This window comes from Odontesthes bonariensis, chromosome 7, assembly GCF_027942865.1.
Source record: "Odontesthes bonariensis isolate fOdoBon6 chromosome 7, fOdoBon6.hap1, whole genome shotgun sequence".
NCBI lineage: Eukaryota > Metazoa > Chordata > Actinopteri > Atheriniformes > Atherinopsidae > Odontesthes > Odontesthes bonariensis.
In genome coordinates this window covers 11,694,440-11,713,883 of record NC_134512.1, presented here as the reverse complement: position 1 = coordinate 11,713,883, position 19,444 = coordinate 11,694,440, and the positions used below count along the sequence as shown (strand labels likewise).

At 44.6% G+C, this 19,444-nt stretch overlaps 1 protein-coding gene across 4 annotated transcripts in view; it reads left to right on the top strand.

Moving 5' to 3' along the window:
• The window catches only part of dusp8a (dual specificity phosphatase 8a), a 44,972-nt gene extending 25,786 nt beyond the window's left edge, over nucleotides 1-19,186 (top strand). For 3 of the 4 annotated variants that reach the window (XM_075469488.1, XM_075469489.1, XM_075469490.1), the window contains exons 4-7: nucleotides 14,213-14,379; nucleotides 14,488-14,647; nucleotides 14,999-15,122; nucleotides 15,498-19,186. In XM_075469488.1, the coding sequence (XP_075325603.1) occupies nucleotides 14,213-14,379; nucleotides 14,488-14,647; nucleotides 14,999-15,122; nucleotides 15,498-16,734 (1,688 nt within the window). In that variant the 3' untranslated portion in view covers nucleotides 16,735-19,186. Of the gene's footprint in view, nucleotides 1-8,278; nucleotides 9,059-14,212; nucleotides 14,380-14,487; nucleotides 14,648-14,998; nucleotides 15,123-15,497 lie in introns of those variants that run through there. The other variant, XM_075469491.1, reaches the window with a different exon arrangement.
• The last annotated feature ends 258 nt before the right edge of the window (nucleotides 19,187-19,444 follow it).

Below are 19,444 nucleotides of genomic sequence, written 5' to 3'. Positions count from 1 at the left end.
CTTTCTCTTTCACATAACTGCACATGCATGCACACCTGCTGTGTTGTATAATGTGTTCTTAATGCTTCCACTGAAATAAATGTTTGCATTAATGTGCTGCCTATCTATTCTGTCTCTGACATCAGTGCAGACAGGAACATGATTTCCTATAGTTCAATCAAGCAGATGTATTGAGTTAATTTCCCCCCTTCCTCCTTATCTCCTGTTTGCAACTGTGTCTTTTAACTTCTGAGCTTCCTCTTTCTGCACCTCCTTGCCCCTTTCTCTTCTCCCTTTGCCTCTTCCTCCACCTGAACTCTCTCCATTACACTGTGGGGAGCTCCAGCAGATCAATGATTTCATTGAGAAGGAGCCAATGGTGCCATTAAGAGGTGAGCTCACCATCCCCAGGGAGGTCTCACACATTATTATCAATGTCCTCGCCTTCCTCACCACCTCTATCTTCATCTCTTTTTCAGCCCCTTTACTTTCCCCCCTGACATCTTCCTCTTTTCACCCATCCCCTCCTCCTCTTCGTCCTTCCTCTCCTCAGTTTCGTCAAGCTTAGAACAGAGCTCTATTTTTAGGCCCAGACTCCTGCGGTCATCACATCTGGCGCCAGTGGCCTCGATGCTCTCACCCTGGCCTGTAGATACACAAACGCACACACATCGGCCCCACCCCAGTCCTCACAGAGGGACCACAAAGGTTAAAGAATATGTGCACTACAGAATACCAATGACATCACCTCCCGCTCTGAAAAGTGTTACTGACCTTGAAATGCATTGAAGCTCTGAAGCCGAGCAGTGACATAATGCTGTTTTCTGCAGTCACTCTGCAGGTATCTATCAATCCCTTTTTTTAGGGGCACACCTTGTTCAGGTATTGTGCTCCTGATTATCTTGCACACATACTTCAATAAACCTGCACATGCATGCACATTTGGACCGGCTCTCGCATATGCATACAAACACAAACAATATGGTGACAGGGCCCAAGGGAGGTCTGCACTAAGTTGAGTTTTATGTAACAATGTTCTGTTTCTGCCAGTGTTCTCACCCCCTCCTTCATCGGTCTCATTGGCCTCACATGATAAGCTTGATGTCATTTTCCCCTTCTTTCCCTGAAAACCGGAGAACAAAAACAGGCCTGCGTGTGTGTGTGTGTGTGTGTGTGTGTTTATGTGAACCGTTGCCAAATGTTTCCAACATGACGTGATCTCACTGCTCTGCTTGCCTCCTGCTCTTCTTCTCTTTCTCCCCCATCACTCAAAGTCCCCTGCTGGCTCAGAGAGGCCTCGCACACACATATGTACATCCACACTAGTGAAACACAATCATACGTATGTGCTTAAGCATGCAAAGGAGGAGGATTACGTTTTCTCCTAGATCCATGCGAAGGAGAGATGTGTATAAAATTCAGAACGCATGGATGAAGATAAGGGCTCATGATGTCAGTGCAGGCACGCACACATCAAACCTGACTGCCATTATAGTTCATTTCTCACTGTGACACATAGTGAAAGTTATCTCTGCGTGGTGAATGTTCATTACAATTGGCACACCCTAAAAGAAAAGCATTAAAGCAGATTTTGCTCTGCACTTAAGATGTAGTTTAATGATAAGACAAGGAAGTGAAGTGCCCTAAATACTTCAGCCGTAGATGCAGTATGTAATATGCATGCAGTCTGTTCACAGTGCAACTTCTGGTTCTTGAAATCTATCTAGAGGCCTTTTGAACACCCAAGCCCACCCATTTTGTGCATTCGTCCAGCATGGGATAAAAATAGTTTGTTGAAACTGTTACCTAGGCAGTGTCAACACATCAGGTCAACAGGAGCTGAAGTTGAACAGCTAAGCTAACCCAGACTCGGTTTACCCCCATCAGCACCTCATAACTCAAACCTCCTCATGAATCTGGGCCAAGCTCTCTGTACTTTGGTTGCCGTGCCATCAGTTTACCGCTGCAGCATTTATGCTGATTACTCTGACACACATGTGGAGTGGAAATTTCCAAAAGGCACAAGAAAAGGGAAAGGAGAAGCCAACAATTATGCTAGTTTAATATAACCAGGCCTGGCCTGCATCCACTGAATTCCATTCATGCTCTGACTGCCCACTGTCGATCCTGTTATAGCGTCATCCCCTGGAACAATGGTGAATTCCTGTTTATCACCGAGCCGTCTTTGATGCACTTTATCTCTGGTATGCTGCAGCGCTGCTTCCTTATTTACTCTTTTTGTTGAAATGTTTTTTTTTCCTACAGCTTCCTTTTGAAATGTGATAAAATGTGTGATGATGTATTTTAATAAGTACTTTGTTGATTGGGGGGGCGGGTTGCTATTCTTTATTTAATCTTACTGGAACAAGAGTATTTCCCTGTCCGAGCACTGATTGCTAAAATCAGTTGGATCAAGCCTCTGGAGCTGCAGCGGTTTACTGATAAAGGTGGGAGATTTTCCATTACCACAGCAACAGGCTAATTTTGGAGTTCCAGGGAAGCCAAAGGCTTCAGATTCAGGAATGCAACAGTTTGCTATCATTCCTTGTCCTCCTGATATCTCCCCCTCTGCACACACACAAGTCTCTCATACACAAACAGGTACACACATTCTCAGATGAAGTCGGGTCAGTGTGGAGGGGCTACTTCCCCCACTGTTGTGTAACCATTTCCTGTTTCTGATAAAGGAACATCAGAGCTCCCCAGGGTGAGAGGGAGACGCCTAGGGAACTCAGCATGTATATATACAAATATCTATCTTGAGAATGTGCTTGTGTATGTACACTTAAAAACAGATTTTTATTTAGACAGAAGAGGGAAGTTCAAAAGTCTCACAATCGGCTCTAGAAATCGTTTTAACAGCATGATGTAGGCGTTGGCGACTGCACAGAAACAGCTTGGCTAGTTCCTTTCATTGCATAGCGTCATTCCTTCTCTATTGTTCTTCTGTGGCTGACAGAGTGATGTCACTGCCGCGTTGTGGATATGACACATTCTCACACACACACACTCACACACAGAAATTACATGGCATTCAGTCAGGAAAGCCGACCTTGGCCCCGGGTGCTATGATAGCAGCTGTCACCGTGTCTCCAATGGTCAAATACAGTCCCAGGGTGTAACGACTTACTTCTGTTGCATGTCCGTGTATAAGAGGGCAATTCTCAATGACTAAAAGTGTAGGTATGCTGTCTTAAAACTGTTTTGCCAAAGTTTATCTTTCCATAAACTTCTGTTTAGGTACAAATGAGAAAATGTACCACTTTCATTTTTTTTTCTCATAGAGTGGTGTATCACGGAGACATAAGCAGAAATTTTCTTTCTTCTACACCATGTTATGCATTTGAAGGCCGAAGCTGTTGACTTGCAGTGTTGAAGAATATTGGTTGTACTGATTATAGAATATATATATACTACAAAGAGCAACCCTGGGACTGTCTGATACTGTCTGAGCTAATTGTGACACAGGAAGACAAGACAGTAGAGGACACTGAACTAGCAGGAGACCAGCTGGTGCAGGTTCCAGCTCTGCCGAGGATATTGTGTGTGTGTGTGTGTGTGTGTGTGTGTGTGTGTCAGCCTGCCTGCTGCACTGAGAGGAGCTAATTAACACTCAACTGATTGGAGACCTGCCTGTCAGTCAGCATGTAGCAACACAAGCTCATTAAACTGATCTGTTGTCAGCTTCCCCTGTCCCAGCATTGAGATTATTACGCCGCCACCACATGTGTCAGACTGCCCCACACACGAAAGAGGTGAGGTGGGTTTTCAGATTGTTATTGCTTTAAAGTTCCCCAAGGAAACCCTGCAGGACATTTGCATTTAGTATGAAATACCCCCTGCTCTGCTCAGGCAAACCTGAGTAGACAAACTCACCTCAGGGGAAATCAGCATGGAGAGGAATGTTTTCTCTTATTTGATCACATTCTTAATATTTTGATTGCGGCAAACTGATATACGCATCATTTCTGCAGATTTGTTGCATAAACACATCACCTGTACTTATAAAATGTCAGAAAACAGCTGTTTGCAGTCTCACTCTCAGCTTAAATTAGCATTCACTTAACAGCAAAGTGAACACTCAGGCTATACATGCATGCAAGCATACTGTAAGCACATGCCTGTGGTAGTGTTTCATATTGAGCCTCCAACTGGGATTTTTAAGTAGTTCATCTAGTTTATGAAGGCCCGTCTGGTCCTCAAAGCCCCCCTTGGTGCATTTGATAGCTTACCAGCTTCTTTCCTTTGTATGTGTTTGTGTGTGTGTACGATGTTTAAAAAAAAATATTTCCAGTGAGGCAGATTTACCAGTGCAGTAGCCTTGGATGTGAGCTCCTCTCGGGAGTTAAGCTGTTTGGAGAGCAGGGGGTCCGTTTCATGATTGATGTGAGGAAGCCTTCCTCCAGGCTGTGCAGATAGAGATGAAGCTACTTCGTGCATGTGTATCAGACCATTAATCTGTGCACCATTCTGGCTCCTGATGTCTACATCTAAGAAGCAATTCCTTTCATTTTTCTTTGGTTCCCCTTCACATTTTCACTTTTAGTCGTTCTTTTGGACAATTTCGTGTCCAAAAGCCACCGAGTTAGTTTATTAGTTCTAAAAAAAAAAAGGAATCAGATCTAAGAGAGGAAAAGGTCTCAGGTGGAGATTGGTGCAAAGACGTTAACTTCAACAAGCCTTGACTCACATATACTGCATACAAATCTATATTTGATATCTTAATTTTCTAATAGGAAATTATTCCAGGAATTGTTTTTGTTGATATGAGCTTTGAAAAGTTTGATTTTTAAATCAGTAAGTATTTGATCAAATGATACTTAAATGAGCCTGATCATTTGCATAAAGAGTTCTCAGTCCTTGACACATTTTGGTACTTAATGCCATGAGGAAACATGTGGTGGCACAGATATCGTGCATCCTTTCAGATATTGCCCTATTGATCCAAGCACCCCCTTTTCCTCCAGCCCACCTAATCTCCCCCTCTTCTCCTTAAAAACACCTCCCCCACCCTCTATCGCTTCATTTGTCCTCCCCTCTTTCTCCCCTGGTGACTACCTCACCCCCCAGGCATGGCAGCTGTGTTCTCCTGTAGGCATTACATCACTGCAAGAGCAGTCTTGTTACTGATCCCCTGACAACCAGCACTATCAACACACACACACGTGCACGCGTACGAGTAAGCGTGCACACACACTTGTGCACAGACACTAATGCTTGTATGTATTTGGAGTAAATAACTGTCAACCCCGTCCCTAACCCCTGCAGAAATGTCCTCTCTGTCTTCCTCTCACCTTTGCACCACTCATTCTCCAACACATGTGCTCACACACAAACACTAAAAGCTAAACACATACATTAACTCATCACGTTAACTTGCCCTATCCAGAGAATGACGTCTCTCTTTCCTGTGATATCTTGACAGATGATCCGCGGTGTAGGATGACACTCCTGTTGCTGCCTGTCTCAGTGGGAGGAAAGGGGGGGACAGGCTTCAACAAAATCCATTAAATGAAAGACAAATTTTGGATATTATCATGTCATTATAAGCTTACATGGCAGATTTGGTTGTAGCATTTAGGCTGTCGTTGATCATTTTTTAGGTGATAAAGGAAAAAAAATGTTTCTCAAAAACTGCAGATCGGTGAAACCATAAATGTGTTACATGTGCAGCAGGAGCTGACTGTGTATATTGTATAAAATTACATAATTATTCTCCAGGTAAGGGATTCAACAGATATTTTGTCAAAATATTTTGTGGTTTTTCAAGCAAAAGAGGCAAATGGTACAGTTTGCAGAGGTATGCATGTGCTGCTTCTCTGCGTCCCATGACAGGAAATCAAATTTCTTTCAGTTTCAAGCCTTTGTTTGGATAGAAATGAGTGATTTGGGTTTTTAAGAACATCTTTTAAACGATTAATGGGTGTTATATGTTTTATATATGTTTTATATGTTATCATATAATTTTCATATAAATATAAAGTAGCTTTTTTAAAGTCTTACTCTTTTAATCAACCAACTCGCCGAACCTGTCGAGGTTTCAGGTTCCGAGTAGCAGTCAGAATTAGGTCCAGTCTCCGGGGCCCCTTTGGCCTTCATTCACCTTCTCACTTTTACCCTATGCCTTTATATCATATTCATCTCCACCGCTCTTCCTGTCTGTTTTCACCATTCTCTCTGTACGTTTATGTGTGTGTAAACTGAGCGTTGTCCAAGTAACAATCGCTGTATCTTAAAAGCATGGTCTAAATCTAAGAGGGAATCTTAGAGGAGGGGGGTGCTATGAGTGACCGGCCCACCTATTTCTGTCACAGCAGGGCACACATGTGCAGTCAATAAAAAAGGCCCGACTGTCATTTATAGCATCTTGGCTGTAATCCTCTAATTAACACACCTACTATTCTGAGCCTTATTACCCTGCTGAGGACTAGAGGAGGGGGAAAGGGGTGTAAAGGGAGGGATGGCATGATGTTTGCTTTAGGAACTCAAAAGGGTCTGAGCATTAAAACGACATCCAGAGGCTATTTTGTTTTGTTGCTCTTGGCTTCTACCTTTGCGGGTTTGCAGGTGTTAGGAAGCTGTGTATTTCAAAGCTGGTTTACGGCCTCGAGCCACACAGACAGAACAACTAAATTTAGGTGCAGATCAAACGGGGGTGATTGACGAGTGTGTTTGAAGTGTAGTGACCCCTGTTGACCACTGTGGAGTGCCACTCCTGCTCCAACCAGCTGCACATGGCGAATATGTGCGAGAATGTGTATTGCAATGGCAAATCTGGTGTTGTGTGTGCATTTGCTCACAGCTTGAAACCCTCCCAAAACCAATATCTGCATTTGTCACAAAGCTCATCATCAGCAAATTGACCTATTTCCTTTCTGCTTCCCCTCCTGTTGTTGAACAGAGGGTGACGTAAGTCTGTGTTCTCACTCGTGTGCAATCATTCAGGGGTCCACAGCGATGAGATGAGGTCAGTCAGCATGCAGCTGGCCCCCTCGCTAGACATCTTGTATAAGCTTATTTGCCTTTTTTTTGGAGCTGGACTGTGACTTCATGTGCTTGAGGTCCATCTGACCTGGTTTGAATGTAATCAGTGTACCATTATGTCTCAACCAGAAACTGAGCAGACAGACAGAAAGGACATTTGACTGACCTACTCGTGGAAGGCGCTGTTTTTTATAAATTACTTTGATAAAATGGTTGATTTTGTTGCTTTATGGCCTTTTAAGTGGTTACTGCTAACAAAATTGATTAAATTGGAAAAGCAAAATATAGGAGATGTTTTTTATCATAAATGAGTTCATATCCTGTCTCCTCCAGTAATTATTTTTTCTTATTCCGTGCTGCTTTATTTTCCATAGCTAGACTTGTGGTCTACGTGCTTTTCATTCCATAGTAAAGCACCAGGACTCTGTGGCCTGTCAAATGAACAATGGCTGTCAACCACAAACTTGTTTGGCCTTCTCACCACCTCTATGTTCTCTTCCTCGTTTGCCTGATTTCATTTAATTTATTCGTTGCCTCTGCTGAGCTCTTCTCTCCTCTCTGCCTTTAGATCCTCTAAGACGAGAAGTCCACAGGCATGTTTGACATTAACCAGCACAGGAAACGTTTATGAAGTCAAACACATTCCCTCATCTTCAGAGACACAACAGTTGTCAACATACTGACACAGTCTTAATCCCCCACCCTGTAAGTGTAATGTCCTTAGAGGCTACTGTACATTTAAGGCATTCAATCTAACATAGGTATTTAGCTTCTACGTACTAATATGCAATACTGTTCATTAAGGGGGCAGAATCTATATTTGAAGGATTAGCAGATGATTCAATTTGATTTAATCGATTCCTCGTCTCATATGTGAATAATAATAGCTGTCAAATGCAGAAATCTTGCAAAAATCATCTTTCATAACTATATTATAATGCACATCAGCACAAGCCTCTTTCAGCAAGCCAGACCTTGTTGTTTTTTCTCTGCGATGAACATCAGAGAAGCCTAAGCCTCATAGGTGTGTATGTATTTGCTAACAGCTTGGTAGCTTCATCTCAGCTTCTGTTCTTCCCTGATAGAGGCCAGCTTCATAGCTAGGCCCCTGAGGTGGCCGCATATTTGTTGGGTGAGTAAGGAATGTGGTTACGTGCCTTAGACATTAGCTATGACGGAGCGCTGGCTCCACAAGAGAGGGAGGTAGCGGAGGAGGAGGAGGAGGAGGAGGAGGAGGAGGAGGAGGAGGAGGAGGGAGGGAAGTTGGGTAGAGTCTGAGCTCACGGCAAGTGAGCTCATTCAACCCCAGAGCTCGAGGAGAGAGTGCAGCTCCGTCATCCTCTTTGCAGAAAGAGTCAGAGGAGGGAGGGAGAGGGAGGAGTGTAAGCCAGTGACTGAGCGAATGAGAGACGAGGAGAGTGGAGCAGCACAACAATAGTGGGCAGCTCTTGTGGCTGTGGACTCAGAGACAGAGAGAGCGCTCAGAGGAACACACAGACGCTCTGTAAACCAGCTGCAGGCAGATCACAGCTGGCGCTTACATCCAGACATTACAGGCTACTCACTTTATTTTCCTTCTTGCTCTTTCTGCGGCCGACCAATCCTAACAAAACCACAAAATTGCCAAATATTGACGCAGGAGCATTCTAGGAATTTTTGTGGTGATTGCATTGGATTCTGGCCATATGTTTACTTGAGGAGTGCATTCACAGACATTTTGGACTGTTTTCTTTTTTTGTTGTTGTCCGGGGTCAACTCTATGAGAGTCACTGCCTGAACACAGGAGCTGCTAATTTGACCGGAGTGGACTTTGCAGACTCAGACTGAGGACTCACCTCAGTCAGTCCTCTACACAGTTACTTTTGTTTGTTTGTTCTGATATATTTTTATTGGTGAGGGGTTGCTCTGTCCCTGAAGGAAGGAGCACCAGAACATTTTTATCTGTGTGTGCGCGCGATACCTCGTTTGTACTGGGGGATGCCTCTGGATGTGGTAATTGCCCCAGCAGAGGACTGCTTTTGGCCGGACCTGCAGGACACGGACATGAGGCTGAAGATCAGGGTCCGCCGGATGAAGGAGGGGAGAGAGCTGCGAGGTGTGTATCTACCTGGAGGAGAAAGAATGTGTGTACGATTGTGTGTGCAAGTTAAAAAGACCCAAATCTGCTTTTTTGGCGAGTGTGTATGATGAGGATGAAACGAGCACTGAGTGGTTTAATGAAATAGATTTTGAGGAGTTAAAATAGTAAATGTGTTCCTGCTGGAGACGGGGCTGTAAAATCCACTGATGTTTTGTGCAGGTATAGACGATTAGGGAAAGCCCCTGATAGGGGTTCGTGCACTGCAGAGGAGTACAAAGACACCACAAACTCTCAGGTATTCCAGTCCATGCTTGCCACAAATGAAAGTTAGATGTGAAGGGAATCTTAAGGATATGTACCAGAGCAATAGCTAGATTTACCGCTACAACAGACTAAAAGAATACATCGCCGGAGCTGAGCCAAAACTGTTAATTGTTTTCTCACCCTTTTGTTTGTGCAGTTAATGTGTTTAGAGAACCAGAATAGGAGGAAGGGGGGATTAGGAGGATGACATCATGAAGATGAGAAGCGATGAAGAGGAAAGAGAGGAGAGAAAAGGCGCTCGGAGGGGGAGAATGAGAGCTGTGACCCGCAGTATGACATAGTGCTCATGCTCTCTCAGCCTGTGGTCATTGAGATGTAAAACTATTACAAAGGCTCTTTCTCATTCTTGTGCTTCGCTCTTGGCTTTTTGCACTCACTCCAGCTCACTCTCCCTCTGCAGAATGGTGTCTTGTGGAGATTATGGTATCAATATGTGTGCAGGGTGCACTGCAGGTGTTTAACATAACACCTTTTCACACAGAGCGATGAGGCAATACCGAGCAATGGCGCTGAGGAGAAATCAACAACTCAGTCGTGCATTTTGCACAAAAATATCTATTAAGCGGTTCATCAGTTTGAAATAACATATGAGAATGTGAGTGAAGTTTCTCGTGCACTGTATGCACATTAGGACATCTCAGAGATCTGGTTTGAAGCAGTTAGCTTGGGTGTTCCTCTCACTGTGTGCACATGTGCATGTTCATTGTTTCTACAAAGAAACAAACTGAACACTTCTGTTCAGGTCACACATTAACCGTCATCAGATGAAAATAGATTGTGTGTGTCACAGGTACTGAAGCTCTTTAACACATCACTGTGGAAATAGACTTGTGAAAGCAGCCTAAATTACAGGAGGTCCTATATTACAGTAACACGGTACTGCTGAAACAGCAGTTGATCAAAGTGACATATTCCTGCTGTCTGTCCAGTCAAATAGAGGAACAATAAGCAGTTTAACTGTCAGCCAAAATGACAACATGTTCATCATATAGCTACTCCATTTAAAGCTGACACCAAGCATGAAAAGCAATGACCTCATCCAATCCTAGCTCATCAATATTCTGTCATTCTACACATTTGTGACAGATGTTGCCTAGTGTCTCTCTCTCTCACACACACACACACACACACACACACACACACACTCTCATTGCCTCTTCAGGCTGCAGCACAGCCTTTGTGGAGCTGAGAGGGACATGTGTGCAATGATGTCATGTTGGGAGGGTGAGGGGGCTCACATTGAGATGCTAATGTCCCCTCGTAGCGGAGGGGACAGCTGGAGGGGCACAGAGGGATGGCGTCATGTCTCCCCTGATATGAACCACAGAGGAAAGCGACAGAGGGGTGCAGGGTAGTTAGTCGTTCAGGCAGATCAATGCTCCAGGCCGTGGAGGGTTGTGTGTGAGTGTATACATTCATCCTTGTGCCCCCCCCCCCCCCCCCCCCCCCCCCCCCCCCCCCAATCTCCATTAACAGACGAGTTAAAGAGGGGAACTGAAAGCCACAAAGGCTGAAGTGCATGCACAAGGAGAGGGTTGAAGTTGTATTGACAAGGCAGACAATTGTACCAACAGTAGTGATGTAACAGCAGAGCCCCCAATAACCATAACTGTGCCAGGCAGGTGTTTCATCCGTCTCTGGTCAGTCTCGCTGTGATTCCACCCCCATTCATCTCTGAGGCTTTTCTACAGCAGCACCATTATTTGATCTGAGTTTGATCTGCAGCTTAAATCTGAAATGAGGATGTTGAATTCGGTGTAGAAAGCAAGTGATGAGGAGGGGGACTCACAACCAGCGAACAAAGAAGGTCTGAGTTCTTGGCTCTGACGGGGCAGGACAGGAAAATAAGCAGTTGCATAAATGACGAAGTGGGCAGAGAAGAACGGAAAAAGGAAGTCACCGCTGGCTAGCGTTGCCGATGGCGACACAGTGCCCTCTTTCCTGCTTGTGTGTTTTCATTTTCCCTGAACATTTTTTCGCTCTTCTAAAGTGTGTGTTCAGAACTGGGTTAGTCACATCCTGTCCAAGTACATTTTCATGACTTCAGCGTGTGACTGGAAATTACTTTTGATTCCCTCACAAGTGCTTATCTTCATTCCACTGAGAACATTTGGGTTCATTTTTGTATTTCTTGGAAAATGTTGTGGGTAAATTGAGCAACACAAAAAGTTTATCTCTAAAGTTTTGTGTTGCAGTATGTTGGTTTTTCTGATTGTCAAGCTTCATTTAGGATAAAATAATCTTTCCATTTTTGACTCTGATGTCACCCTCATGGGCAGCCAGGCTGCTGTGTGTCACGGGGTATTTTCAGTGACCTCAGTGTGAGTGTTCGGTGTGTTTAGATTAGAATTGGCAGGTGTGTCATCATTTTTTTTGGAAGAATGAGACCATGTCTCTTTGGGCTTTTTTTGGTGCTCACAATCTGTTTTTGTGTGCCTTTTATTCCATCCTCAGGGTGACAAGTTGAGCCAACTCTCAACATCACTGTCTTTCTGTTGTCATGGCAACTTTAAATAGAGTGGGTTCAGGTGACGAGGCAACGATAACATGGTATGTCTTCTGTGACGAACGTCCATTAGAGCCGATTGTGCCGTGCTTTGACTACAAGGAAGGTGTTTGTAAATGCATTGACGTCATGTCAGTGTAATGTAATGGCTCTTAGAAAAGCAGGCAAGCACACCAAGTTCTGCTCTCTTATCTTTGACTTCTGTCTCCCATCACGCCAGTAACCCCTTACTCACTCCCTCAGTTACACGGTCGGCTCTTTAACGTTTATTTAACACGAGATGAGGTCAGCCACAGTAATCATGCTTGTAATTATTAATCCAGATGCATACGAGATCAAAGGTCGAAGGAATATTTTCATTCATGTGTTCACTTCTCCTCACACGCACAAACGCACTTTCTCTTCGGTGTTGGACACACACACACACACATACACTGTCTCCACTGTGAAACATCCTGTCTTTCTAACAACTCTCTAACAATGTCTTTACGTAGAAAGGGAAATGGTTGCTGTGTGACGGGAGGCTTTTCCTGTTGATTTAACAAACTCCAGGAGTGTAGCCCTTCCTCTCCTCCCCACACAGATACAGTAAATACTATATGTAGCACCTATTATTTTTCTTTGTGTGTGTGTGTATATTCTCCAACATGAGCTGCCTGGGAACAGAGAAACCAGGAAGAAACCCTTCAAAGAGCCCTTCCTCCCTCTGTTTTATCCATTAGTGACACTGTAGCGCTGCATATAGGATCACTCGAGTCACCCTGGTGGAGTCGTACAGCACAGTCCAAAGCAAAGTGTGAATTACAGCTGTCTGTTTAGTCAACTCTACAGAGCCCAAAAAGGTTAGATTACAGAGTCAAGCTAGCAAGGCAGCACTCCCTCGGTTTTCCCTCCTAAATTGTGGAAGTTATCTGATCGTTCTTTCTGCATCTACCCTTTTCTCCGCTCCAACCCCCCATGTTGTGCGATGATGTCATCGCTCCGCTGGTTGCCATTAATAGCTGGAAACAGACAGGCCTTCTTCACTTTGCTCTTAAAGTGACAGTGCATCCAGAATAGCACCGTGTCATGATGATGTGCTCAGTGTTTCAGAAACAAGGCTGTTGTGAAGCAGCTCCAAATACCCCCATCTTTTATCTTACAAAATCTTCACAAGTCTTTGTTTTTAGCTTTTTATTTATTCTTCATGTCACATCTGTTGAGCACACAGTGCTCGCTGCGGACACTGTTTGCTCTGTGTGTGTGTGTGTGTGTGTAATGTGCAGCTGGGCGTGCGTTAAAACAGCGAGTAATGTCCTGCCTGCACTGCGATCTGTGTGCTACTTTTGAACGGTGATGTCATGTCTCACTCACTCTCACTCTGTGATTGTGTGCGTGATATTTGTGTGTGTGCATGTCTTTCTGTGTGTGTGTGTGTGTGTGTTTAGGTGTGCACACGCCACGACCCAGATTGGGTCATGCAGAGCTGAACCTAGATTAGGTTCTAATCTCCTTTCTGGGTCTCAAGGTTTCCTTGTAGCACTGCCCTCCCTTTTCAACACTTCTCAGCGAGGTCATTACCCACTCCTCAACACACACACACACACACACACACACACACACACTCACACGCTCACCCCCCAAATCCTCTCGCGTCCCCCACCCTGCAATTATAAAACCACAGCACTGCAGAGTAATGATGAGTGTGGGTATGCGTGTGTGCATTGGGCAGAGAGACAATTAAAGATGGAAGTGAGAGTGAATATTGAACAAATGTTGGATTCAAGATTATGATCTTTGTGCTCATATCTGTGTGTGTCCATACGTGTGTGTGTGTGTGTGTGTGTGTGTGTGTGTGTGTGTGTGTGTGTGTGCGTGCAATGTGGTTGTCAGGGGGATGTTACTGGGCCTCTGTCCTGGCCCTGCACCTGTGGCCTCTTTCATTCCCCCAGCCTGACGCAATGCACTGCTACAGGACATGAGCTCATGCAGGAAACAGAGCCACACACACACTCTCTCTCTCACGCACACACACATATGCACATATGCCAAAAGCGGAGCCGCCTGCCTCTTAAAGGGCCAGACACGCATTCCTGGGCGCCCAGCAGTTAACCTAACACACACAGAAGCACAGAGAGCCTCTTTTTTGCTTCTGTTTCACTAAGTGGGACCCAGACATTGTAGCCCAGATTCAACCTTTGAATGTCTATTGAGCGTCTGTCTGCCGTGCTAATGGTGGTGCAATGTTCCTGATGAGTTCATGGGAACATTTGGAGGGGTTTCCAGTGTATTATGTGACTGTTAAGTGAAAAGTCATTAGTGTACCTAACCAGTTCTTGTTTTCTCCTCTGTCCTTGCAGGAGGTTTTGCTGCTTTCTCCTCCTGTTTCCCCGGCCTGTGTGAAGGGAAGCCTGCCAATGCTCTACCAATGAGCTTGTCCCAGCCCTGTTTGCCTGTAGCTAATGTAGGGCCCACTCGCATCCTGCCACACCTCTACCTGGGTTCACAGAAAGACGTCCTCAACAAGGTATGATTTATTTTGCATGTTGTCACATCAATGTAAACAAACTGACTCGTTACTGTTACCTTACAGCTAATACACAACCTTAAACTACCTTTAACTCTATCTCCGTAGGATCTGATGGTTCAGAATGGCATCACCTATGTGCTGAATGCCAGCAACACCTGCCCCAAGCCAGATTTTATCAGTGAGAGCCATTTCATGCGCATCCCAGTCAATGACAACTACTGCGAGAAATTGCTTCCATGGCTGGACAAAACTAATGAATTCATAGGTAAGAAATGGTCAAATATGTTGAAAAGAAGTCGTGCTAAGTTTGGATTGAAAGGAAAGATTAGCCGCACAAAGCACAATAACGACTGAGGGAGGTGTCTTTGCAAGGAAGTAAATTTATCTCAAGTTATGTGTCAAAGCATATTCTAGACAACATATCCGCATATTGTGTCGGTTATGAAGCATTCACGGGCAGCTTCGGTAACAATAGTGTTGGTTGTAACATGTCTGTTAGATGACTCTCTGTATTCTTCTGAGTAAAGTCGGTTTGATGAGACATGTCAGGGATGTACAGTCTTGTGTATCATGGATTGCTATGTGTATTCATAGTTTTTGATTTCCCTCCCAACAGACAAAGCAAAGGTGTCAAACTGCAGAGTCATTGTACACTGCTTGGCTGGAATCTCGCGTTCAGCAACCATCGCAATTGCATACATCATGAAGACAATGGGCTTGACTTCAGATGATGCCTACAGGTACGCTCACTCCTCCCGCCCACCACCAGCTGAGATAAGGTGTCGGCCCCAATGTTGAAAGAAATGCTAGATGAACTCCCTGCCCCAGTCGTGTGAATTGAAATTGTTAGATGGCTGCCAGGTAACAGCGTTTGTACAAAAGGCTTAGCTTTGTCCTGTCAGGACAGTTTAGCTCAGAACAATTTATTGTGCATCAGTAAAACGGTTATCATGGACTCATATAGAGGAACTGCCTTTAAAAAGTCCCTCTGTATACCTCATGCAGACATGATTTACTGCCAAACCTTGACCACAGATAGGACTCACACATAATACTTTTGTTTTAAATTACTTTACTGTGACTAATTGTTTTCAAACCCTTGTTCCTCCTTGCAGGTTTGTAAAGGACAGAAGACCGTCCATATCACCAAACTTTAACTTCCTGGGTCAGTTGCTGGAGTTTGAGAAGGGTCTGCAATTACTAAAAGCTTTAACCTCCGACGACAAGAACTCTGAAAACAACACAAAGCTCAGCTCAGAGGTTAATGGGATCACAACAGGTTTTGAGATGAATGGTCACCACACCAACTGTGACTCATCTGTGGCAGATTCACACATCCCACCAGAACCCAAGCTGCCCTCACCCACCTCCCTCCAGCAAGGCTTCAACGGCATGCACCTCTCTGCTGAGAGGATCATGGACACTAACCGGCTCAAACGCTCCTTCTCCCTGGACATTAAGTCTGTCTACTCTCCTAACAGTCCCCACTGCCCCAGCCTTGCACCCACACATTCTGAAGACGTCCCCAAGCTGTGCAAGCTTGACAGCCCAGGAACAGGAAGCTCCAATGGTGTCTGCTCTCAGTCGCCCGTCCTCGACAGCCCCAGCTACTCTGATTCTCCGTTCCCCTCACCAGGTAGTGGGGGCAGCATTGGAGGATTGGGTCTCTGTGGAGGTGAAGGAATACATCGATCTAGTACCTCCTCAAGATCCAGAAGAAAAACCAAGCACAGTTCCAGCAGTTCCCCGATCCACTCCCAACCAATCCAACCTCCACAGTCACTCAGCTTGTTGCTGGACCATAAGAGCCCCAGCCTGGATGAAAACCTAAAGGGCTCCCTGCTCCTCTCGCTACCCTCCCTACCCATAGTGGGGTCTGGGACCATGTGGACCAAACACAGAGACACTGTCCAGGCCACCACTCCCGTCACTCCCGTTACCCCAACCACAGATGCTCCCTGGCATTTCGGGGCAGAGGAGTGCGTTCAGAGAGAAATGGAGCTGGGAGGAGGAGATGGAAGGGGGGAGGAATCATCAGTGAGGTTCGGGAGCAGCTCGGCATACGTGGCATTTGGGTGCAGCGAAGGTGTCAGGTTACGAGACAAATCCCAGAGGGAGAAGCTCTCAGGACCACAGACACAGAGAGACCATCGGGACTCCATGTCGTCATCAGCAGTGACCATGTCCACCAGCTCGAACAGCGTGCCCGTGTCAGACAAGCAGTTCAAGCGGCGCAGCTGTCAGATGGAGTTTGAGGAGGGCATCTCTGAAACAAGGTCCAGGGAAGAACTGGGGAAGATTGGGAAGCAGTCAAGCTTCTCTGGGAGTATGGAGATCATCGAGGTGTCCTGACAGATAATGAACATGATATGTGCTTTCCCTTGGAGGCATAAATGGACCTGGTTAGAGGGAGTGCAAGAAGAAGACATATGAAGTGGAGCAGAGGAGGACTTTTTGTGCTCACCTCATAGACAGTGTTAAAGACTCCAACTGAGGGAAGGACAGATACAAGCTGAGAGTTAATGTGAAAAGACAGACAGAGCCTCAGATGTAGTGCTTAGCTGGCCATACCCATCCTGAACTCTTACTCAAAGTTGAAGAAAAGCCTGGAGGAGGGTGGGTGGGGGGGGGGGTGGGTGTGGGGGTCTAATGGGGTGACTGTTGGTACTGAAACTTTTTATGTTTATGAGCTCTGTCACGGTTTAAAATAAATTGTCCTGAGCAAATGTCATGTTGCATCCTTAATATATAAAGTTCCCTAATTTTGACAGAGTTTAGACAAGCTGCTTGCCTGTGGTCAAATGTAGTGTGCTTCAGTGGGTGTATAGCTTGTGATTTGAAGCCCCATGTCTCCTCCCAAAGCTTCACCCCTTGTCAGAGAACCTCCGAACCACGCACGGCTACATCCGCACCCTCCCCAGTGGCTCAGCCTGCCACAGACACTGCATAACAACATCAACAACAATAGTGGACTCTTCAGCAGCACCGCCTCCTCACCTAACCACAGCACAAAGCAGAGATCCTAAGGACTTAACATAGAGGCGGTACTGCATTCAAACGATGAAGGATCCTCAGCATTTTGTTGATGAAAAAACTTTGAGTCAAAGACTTGTGACGGGCAGCGTTCCCCCCCTAAAGCACAGTGTGTCTTTCCTGACTTTGGCCCTCTTGTTTCCAGTGTTACCAACGTAATGGGACTGAGGGTTTGGGATCCTCCCCCAAAGCCCCCATCCAGCTGGACTCAGTCAACACCTATGGTCACCAGTGAGCATGCACCTGAAAGGCTGACTACAGACAGACAAATACTATATATACAATATGAATATATATAGCGATTTTAATGGACTTCTGTTCAGTTATAGTTTTAATTTATTGTATTGGTTCATTCTGGTAATGAGAAATAATATAATGTTTTGTGGATTTATTTCTTTTTCTTTCTGTTGAATTATTATTATTATTATTATTATTTGCTGTATGGTATTTATGAACACACACTCATACAAATACACACATTCAAGAAATTCAAGCAAGCAATATGTGCTGTTCCTTTTTTGGAGAGAGTGATGTATGACTTTGAAATGCACTTTTCTGCTTTCTGGTAACCAATTGCCATTCACATCCTGGCAACGCGATACTCTGAAAGCCAAGTTTTTGCCTTTGTTTTGTATTTGGGAGGACAGCACAAACGTCCCTTCAATTCTATAAAACAAGATATCTGTTTAGGCTCCACCACAGTGTGAATTCGTGGATTTATCACATTTGAGGGCTCAAGTGTTAACTAAAACGACTGTTTTGTTTGACTGTTTGCAGAGGAAGTCTGAGTAGCCACACGCTCTGATCACTCGTACACAGTAAAACACGAGGGCTTGCATAACAACTACATGCAAACAGGCACACGCTCTATGACAAGTTAGGATATAAAGATTCGTCTGGAGTGTCCTTTCCGAGCCAGCACCAGTTTCAAGTCATCGTCGCAGCACGTCCCACCAAAGCTGAAACAAGACACATGCACACACACCCCCCCATACTGTATGCACTTACATTTATATTCCCATGTCAAGCATCGACCCTACACGCACCCTTTTGTTCATTCTCAGGGGATCTTTCAGTGAGCCAAGCCCAGCACAGGGTACACAGCTGCTGGTACATCAGCACAATGCATGTCCATAAAGTTCCCACGCTCTCTCTGTCTGTATTTGCTCTTATTTCTTCATTTCCAAAGCTTTGATTAAAAACAGCGTAACACACGATAGAAAGAAAAAATCAGGATCTTCATGTTCTGAGCTGGAAGGAATGAAAAGTTTGCTTTCCTGGTGCGAGATGGTTATTTATTTATGATGTAAATGTGTTTATTTTTCTTTTGACCCTTGATTAGCTTTACTTCTCTGGCGATCTCTGACCTTTGACCTTATGCTGCTGCATCTACAGTAAGTTTAGATAGTTTCCTGTGTTCCCCTGAGGTTCAAACCTCTCCTTTTCTCATCCTTCTCCCCATATTTTTAAGAAACATTGTTAGAATTATTTATGATATGTAACAAGGATGATGCAGGCTGTCCCATTTGCTAAACTGTTGTTATAAAACTATTATTATCATTATTATTAGTATTATTATTATTATTATTATTATGTTGTGTAAATAGCAACGCATCTAAGAACACTGAATTTAGATGAGTTTTTAAAATAAAATCCTGATACCTTAGGCTGCTTGATGCAAAAATACCTCAGGTTCAATTGAAAGGCTTTTCCTTCCCCTGTACATGTTTTGTGAAAATGAGACAAAAATACAGACATGACAAAATACGAACTCCTCTCTGCTTCCTCTTTTTGTGTGTTTGCATGGGGTCCAAAGAGGGCTGGGAAGGCAGTGCCCCCAAATAGACCAACAGTCCTGGTGATGGCTATTGATTTTGTGTTTAACAAACTCCACTCTGACCACAAAACGCAGCCTCATTGATTTTTTTTTTTTTTTAAACTCTGAGGGAGCATCATTGCCAAATGGTTAAATAGTCTGGTGGGATGCTGAATTAATTAGGCATTGGAAATAGCTCTCAAGGAAAACATG